General features: G+C 38.2%; 1 protein-coding gene across 1 annotated transcript; it reads left to right on the top strand.

Annotated features, from left to right (window-relative positions):
- Positions 1 to 3,758: 3,758 nt before the first annotated feature.
- Positions 3,759 to 7,708, top strand: LOC132057338 (glucomannan 4-beta-mannosyltransferase 1-like). Its single transcript, XM_059449899.1, has 9 exons — positions 3,759 to 4,302; positions 5,239 to 5,337; positions 5,422 to 5,674; positions 6,032 to 6,142; positions 6,235 to 6,371; positions 6,454 to 6,567; positions 6,655 to 6,854; positions 6,960 to 7,154; positions 7,289 to 7,708. Exons 1-9 carry the CDS (start codon positions 3,988 to 3,990, stop codon positions 7,446 to 7,448), a joined length of 1,584 nt encoding a protein of 527 aa, XP_059305882.1. The 5' UTR covers positions 3,759 to 3,987; the 3' UTR covers positions 7,449 to 7,708.
- The last annotated feature ends 322 nt before the right edge of the window (positions 7,709 to 8,030 follow it).

Genomic DNA, 8,030 nt, shown 5'->3' with positions numbered 1-8,030 from the left:
AACTCTTGAGCCAGCTTTTAGGGTTGAGTTTGGCCTAAGGTCCATAACATGGTATCGGAGCAGGGCCATCCAATTCTTGTTTGCCGATGTTGGGCCCCCATATTAAGATTGCCCACACTCCAAATGAGTGGGCGATTGGGGGGGGGGGGGGGGGGGGGGGGGGGTTCGGTTAAATGAAAAAGGGATGGGTGGTCTCTTTATATGGCTTGGGCAATCCCCGCCTCTTGAGCTAGCTTTGGAGTTGAGTTAGGACCAAGGTTCATAACAACACATAATCACATGGAAATAGTATTGGATCTCAAGAATTTTTAGTTATGCTAGGCATTGTGGAGGAGACTTCTAGGACAATATGAACTTATAGAACCTTAATTGCATTTGAAGTGGCTTAAGAAACAAAGGTGGCTGGTCCAAAATTCTTTTTGTTATTACTTAATTCCCCATAATTCACAACTATCATATTCCCATTTTGAAAGGAATAAAGGTTAGAGTACTACAAAGAGAATATAAAAAATAAAGCATCAACAGTGCCGAAATCTATTCCAAAAACTATGCAAACTCAAGACAAGATATATATGACAAGATTAGAAATTATGACACATCAACAACAACAACAACATACCCAATTTAATTCCACAAGTGGGGTCTGGGGAGGGTAGAATGTACGCAGAACTTACCTCTACCTTAGGAAGGTAGAGAGGTTGTTTCCGGGAGACCCTCGGCTCATACAAAAACATAAAATAGATTAGCAACAAGCAGAAACAATAGCAAGCTAATAAGATAACCGCGGCCAAAGAAACAACAGAATGTAATAAGAATTTAAAAATAAGAAAATACAAAAATAATGCTAAGACTCCGGAAACGGAAATGGAAAGCGTCCGATTACCCACTACCCTTCTACCCTAATTCTCGACCTCCACACCTTCCTGTCAAGGGTCATGTCCTCTGTGAGCTGAAGTTGCGCCATGTTCTGCGTAATCCCCTCCCCCAAATACTTTTTCGGCCTACCTCGCCCCCTCAGCAAGCCCACAACGGCCAATCTCTCACACCTCCTTATCGGGGCATCCGCATCCCTCCTCCTCACATGTCCGAACCATCTCAACCTCAATTCCCGCATCTTATCGTCTACGGGGCCACTCCTACCTTGTCCTGGGTATCTACATTCCTAATCTTATAAACACGTGTGTGCACATCCATCTCAAAGATCCGCATCTCTCGCTTACTCTCATCTTCCGAAATACATGGGAGTTCTTGGTCGGCTGTGGATGGTTTTAGGAGAGGTAGAGGTAGGCCTAAGAAGTATTGGGGAGGTGATTAGACAGGACATGGCTCAGGTCTGACTTACCGTGGACATGACCTTAGATAGGAGGATATGGAGGGCACGGATTAGGGTAGAGGGTTAGTAAGTATTTGAGTGTTGTCTTACTTATCTGTGCATACTAGTAGTCGTAGTAGTACTCTTGTATGTCCTTATATTTCGATAGTATTTTGCCATGCCTTTCTCTGTTTTGCTTTGGATTGCTTGTTATTACCTCTAGCACTATCTGATTGTTTCTTTTACTACGCCGTCCTATTATATTTCTGCTATTTCGGCTTATTACCACTATCTATTATTACTAATACTTTTTATATCTCGCTTTGAGCCAGGGGTTTATCGGAAACAGCCTCCCTGCCCGTTAAAAGGTAGGGGTAAGGTCTGCGTACACTCTACCCTCTCCAAACCTCACATGGTAGGATTATACCGGGTATGTTGTTGTTGTTGTTGGTCTAACCACCACCCTGTAGAACTATCTTGGCGGCACATTCTTATCACAAAGAACACCGGACGCAAGCCTCCATTTCATCCACCCCGTCCCAACACATGCGAGACAAAAAACAAATGAAAAGAAGAAGAACCAAAAGCATTTTATGCATATTTACCTAAAAAAAAAAAAAGCATTTTATGCATATACTGATGAGGTATATTAAACTGAGAAAATTCAATCATCTATGAATTTAAGAAAAGCAGATCAAGAATATTCATATGGTTAAATTTTAATTCGCACTATCCACCTACATCCTCATATACAGAATTTACAAAGTTTTCTAAAAAATTCTGGGTAACTGTTGCTTCAGGTCAAAGAATAAAACAAGAAAAAACGACGGTAAGTGTCAAATTTATCTTATGTATTTAGCACCCACAAACATCAAACAATATCCTTTTAAAAGTCAAAACCAAGTTCCTGTCCTTTTAACATGGACTAAGTTTAGAGGTTATCTCCTTGAGCCGAGGGTCTATCGGAAACAGCCACTCTACCTCCCAAGGTAGGGGTAAGGTCTGCGTACACACTACCCTCCCTAGACCCTATTTGCAGGATTACACTGGGTATGTTATTGTTGTAAGTATAGAGGTTATCAATACACATAACCAAAAGATACAGAACTAGAAAGAAAAGAAAAAAATTGGCGAACTCCGTACTTTGATTTTTAAAATACATCAATTTTATGGCCTGCCAGCCGTAAATTGACCTGTGCCGATTAAGATGAACATTCTTGTTTCATCCCAAGTGACATTTGGGATAAATGCTTACCCACACGGGGTGTTTACACAAACCATCTGTTAACCTTAGTAGTTAAAATTAGAGTGGGAATACATACAACTTAACCATGATTAAGTGGTATGTATATATGAACACACATGTCTTGCATTCATTTGTTTGGTGCAAACACCCGTGCAGGTGAGCTTTTACCGTGACGTTTGTCATAAACACATTAAGAGTTGCTTATGATTTTCAACTAACTTAACAACATTTTGGTGTAGGAAAGTTGACAAATTTAGTAACCAAATCAGCCAATTTATTCCCCAAAACAAAATCGGACATAGCTTAACTAGAAATTTATTGCTCTCAACAAGTCAGACGTATTTAAACCAAACTTCCTACTTTCTAAAGCATTACTGATAGCCATGAATATTTAGGAAAGTCACCCTTCATAAGGTAGTTTATAAACATTAAAATAACACCAACCACTTACTAACATATCCATCATGACTTGGGAGTGCAAGTATCCCACACAAGAATGTACAATTTAGATGACATTTCCAAGAGTTGATGACGATGTTAGACTTGGATGTGCTCGAAACGTGTTATGACCCATATTCACATGATTCCAAATGATGTGTGTCGTCTTTGAGTCTAGATTTATGCATCACTTCATGGTTCTACATTCAGAAAAAACAGAGTTATGCCAGCTGTAAAGAACTTCAAAGCGTACTTCGCAATTTTCATTTATTTGATGGTATGATTTTAAAGGCAATCAGTTGATGTAGGTGCCGACAGGATAAAACGACAAAGTCCTCCTGAGCTAAACATTTTGTTTCTGATCCAGGTCAGAATTACCACTAGTACTCTCAAAAACAAAAGCATGAAAAGCAGAGTAACTTAGAAGCTAAAAAATGGATATGGGTAATAGTGAGGCCTCAGGTAGTTAAGAAGCATTTTGGTGAAATGCAGATGATATCTTTTATGCGCTTCTCTTTAAATAAATAAATAGATATAATCATTCAAAACGTAATCTTTATTATCGAATAAAAAAGTTTAAACTTAATCTTTATTATCGAATAAAAAAGTTTAACATTTACATTTATGTTTAGATCCTCCAACAGCATTGTCGGAGGGAAAAGCCAGAACTCCAGCTAGCAAGATGATACGTTGCAGCACCTTCATTGCATGTAGCCCGTGTGTCTTTCACATGGAAGAACTTTATTTAAATGGATTACTCAATCTACGACACCACTCCACCTCATCTCCATTTACTATCGTCACCTTCACCACAATCACACTTCATCTTTATTTAAAGCAACTAAACCTGCATCCATAAGTTCACCACAAACGCATTCCATCTCTATGTACTTGCAGGGCAAGCTCGTACCTTTCAACCCAAAGTGCGCTGCTCCCTTACTAAACTCTGAATTCAGGTCCTCCATACCATACAGAAACTCAAGCACAAAAGATGAGAAATCTCGTTTTCCAAGATCCTGGGGTCAGAGTAAGCACCAATACTACTCAAAGTCTAAATCAAGCTTGGGAGCGAATACGAGTTCCAGTAGTGGTGCCTGCTCTACACCTAGCAATGTATTTATGCATAGCGATGTCCATCATGCTCTTTCTTGAGCGTGTTTACATGGCAATAGTTATAGCAGGGGTCAAGTGCTTTGGAAGGAAAAGATATACCAAGTATAAGCTCGAGTCCGTAAAAGAAGACCTAGAGAAAAATAAAAACTACCCAATGGTGTTAGTCCAAATTCCCATGTTCAACGAAAAAGAGGTACACACCCGCCTGAACATCTTAACCTTACTTAAGTATACGTCATTTCTGTTCAAGTTCCAGAGATTTAAAGTTACGCAAACATCATTATTGTTCAGCATTGTGTTTTAATTTTGCCTAGAAGAAACTACGAATACGCCTATTTCTAACCGCCTTTTTTTTTTTGATCAGTGGTTATATTGTTGCCATCTTGAGAGTTATTTTTAGAGAACAAATCACTAACATACAATGATCCTAAAAATTTAGTCAATCAGCAATAGAACTTCTCACAACCACCAATAATCAAAAACCTAGGAACAACACACACTGTACAACCATATCCGAGTATCAAGTGAAAGTTCATGGGAGGATTTTTCCTTCAATGCAAAGGAGCAATATTTGTTCTTCTCTCACCCTTCCCCTTCCCGGCTTCCCCATACCCGGATCATTCAGAAAAGAATCACAAAAATGACAATTTTACACCAAAAATATCAGAAATTTCTAAAATGAAAAATAGATACCAAGAGATTACTCCCTTCTCATGCCATTTGTCGGACTGCTGACAAATCTCTTGTCATGATATTTACCTGAACTTTTCCCTGTTGTGTACTGCTACAAAATCATGAGTTTAATAGAAAGAGAACAAATAATCAATATTAATCGGCTAACAAGGTAAGTCAGAACATGGAAAAGAAGGAAGCTTATTGTCCATCTGCAGTTATGCAATTTAATAATATATCAATAGCATATTGACTGTAAGGCTCTAGCCTCTAGCTTAGTCGATCAAGGAACAAAATTTAGGAGCATACAAAATAAAGGCACTACTTTTTGTGCCTAGACAACAAAAAAAAACACATTTGAAATTAGTCCGAGTGCCAACTAGAATAGCAGATGCATAGGGATATGAACTTCCTCTACCAGTGAAGAACCATTACTCATCTTATTGTTTTTTATTAGGTTTACAAGCTCTCAATTGGAGCTGTATGTGGCTTGTCATGGCCATCAGATAGGCTCATAGTGCAGGTTCTTGACGACTCCACCAACGAAGTTTTAAGGGTATCTCTTTCAACTCAACTTTATCTGGGAGCAAAATTTAGGAGTCTTCTGAATCCCAACTAATGTTTGAGAATATAATTGCAGACATTAGTGGACTTGGAATGTCGAAAGTGGATAGAGAGAGGGATAAACGTGAAATACGAAACAAGAAACAACAGGAATGGCTACAAAGCCGGTGCTCTCAAGGAGGGTCTAAAGAAGCAGTATGTTGATGACTGTGAGTTTGTTGTGATCTTTGATGCAGACTTTCAGCCTGATGAAGACTTTCTTTGGAGGACCATACCATATCTTCTCGACAACCCAGAACTGGCTCTGGTTCAAGCCAGATGGAAATTTGGTAAGGCCAAAGATTAATACGTCCATATACACACTGAATAACTGGGCATAACCTCAAAAAAAAAAAAAAAACGAATTTAAAGGTGTTCAGAAGAGGTAAAAATTAATGATAAATGGATTAATATGATTGTGATAATAAACTGTGATTGTATCTGCTTCATGATAAGAGGATTCTTTTATGTTGTTTCCATTTACTCAAAGAACTTTTCATGAAAAGATTTATCTAAAAAAAATATCAATTCAGCAAAGCGTCTTTAATCTATTTAAAAGGCAATTCATACGTAGAGAAAGAATTAATAGCTTCAGTCGTATTTCTGGTTCTTACTAACTTGGCTATTAAGTGAAAATCTTTCCACAGTCAATGCAGATGAATGTCTGATGACTAGACTTCAAGAAATGTCACTGGACTATCATTTCAGTGTTGAGCAAGAAGTTGGCTCGTCAACATGTTCTTTCTTTGGGTTCAATGGTAAATAAAGAATCAGATCTCACTCCACATACAGGCATTCAACAGCCAGAAGTTATGTTGAAAATGTAATTAGCTTTTGGATTGAATTGTAGGGACTGCTGGCGTGTGGAGAATTCGAGCAGTGAATGATGCTGGTGGATGGAAAGACAGGACCACAGTAGAGGACATGGATCTTGCAGTCAGGGCTAGCCTTAAGGGTTGGAAATTTGTGTTTGTGGGCGACTTATCTGTGAGTTCATAACTTCAAATTTCTTATTTATAGAAATGACTAGAAGCCTCTATGTATCAGATGTATAACATATTTCATTTAGGTCAAGAACGAACTCCCAAGTACCTTCAAGGCTTATAGATTTCAGCAGCACCGCTGGTCATGTGGCCCAGCTAACCTCTTTCGCAAGATGGTGAAAGAAATCATGTTTTGCGAGGTAATACTATTTTGTTTAAATTCTGTATACTATACAAAAGAAACTTTTCTGTCAACAGTCACATCACACCTTTTCTTTTAAATGCAGCGTGTATCACTCTATAAGAAGTTTCATCTCATCTACGGCTTCTTCTTTGTGAGGAAGATTATCGCACACTGGGTTACTTTTTTCTTTTACTGTGTCGTCATCCCTGCAACTATCTTGGTGCCTGAAGTCCATCTTACAAAGCCTCTAGCTATATATCTTCCAGCAACTATTACCATTCTTAATGCTGCTTGCACACCAAGGTATGTGAACTCACGAAACTGAACTCAGAAATCCTCCTTTTGTTTTTCATTGTCACATCTTTCAAGCACAATAATTTAATACAGCTTAGTATGGTTTCCTCGCAGATCTTTCCATCTTCTTGTATTCTGGATCCTATTCGAGAACGTCATGTCTCTCCATCGATCTAAGGCAACAATAATAGGACTCTTAGAAGCCAGCCGAGTAAATGAATGGGTTGTAACTGAGAAGCTGGGGAACATGATGAAGCAAAAGTACAGTACCAAGGCATCAAAGAAACCAAGATCGAGGATAGGTGAAAGGTAATCGTATATCCATATTCCATACTTATCATTACATCTGACAGTTCATTCAGTCCTAAGAAGTTGGTTTAACGTTAAAGTATTCTCTATTCTGCAAATTTCTGACTCTAACCTGCACTATTTTTTTCAAACAGGGTTCACGTCTTAGAGCTGCTAATGGGAATGTATATGCTACACTGTGCTATATACAACATGCTATTTGGAAATGATCACTTTTTCATATACCTATTCCTGCAAGCAGGAGCTTTCTTCATTGTTGGAATTGGCTATGTTGGAACATTTGTCCCCAGTTAGAAAATCTGGTAAACATAGGATGCCACTGGCATGCAGGACAAACAGTGAGAACGATGCCCAACTAGCAGACTAATAGTATGCAAGTGCTAAATTGTATAAAAAACTAAGCCCTATAAGAGCTTAAAGGTTTCAATGTAATAATGCGTTTTATTATTTTTATATGTTCATTTGGCTGTCCAAATAACTTTTGCTACTGTTCGTTGTGTTATCAGATTTCCACTGCATAATATGTATGTAGTAAATTATGAAAGATGAACATTAGTATTGTGTTCTCATTTTTACTTATCAATAAAGATATTTTCTCTTCTTTTCTGCAAGGTCAGCAGGTGAAACTTAATGATCTAGGTAGGCATATTTTACTTCATGACTCAACCCCTCCTGAAAAGATAAAGAACCTATGGATCCTAGAACCCCCGAATTTTATGAAACTTACAGGGAGAAAGGCATAAAACCAGAAAAATCATAAAAGAAAATAGGGAATGACAATGAAAGCCATAAAGTCAAAATAATCCTCCAGCTTTGGCCATCTTCATCTGTTAGTTGTTTGTTAACCAAGTTAATTCGATATTTTTAGAACAGGAA

Source organism: Lycium ferocissimum, chromosome 5, assembly GCF_029784015.1.
Source record: "Lycium ferocissimum isolate CSIRO_LF1 chromosome 5, AGI_CSIRO_Lferr_CH_V1, whole genome shotgun sequence".
NCBI classification, from domain to species: domain Eukaryota; kingdom Viridiplantae; phylum Streptophyta; class Magnoliopsida; order Solanales; family Solanaceae; genus Lycium; species Lycium ferocissimum.
This window is presented reverse-complemented; position numbering and strand designations above follow the sequence as displayed.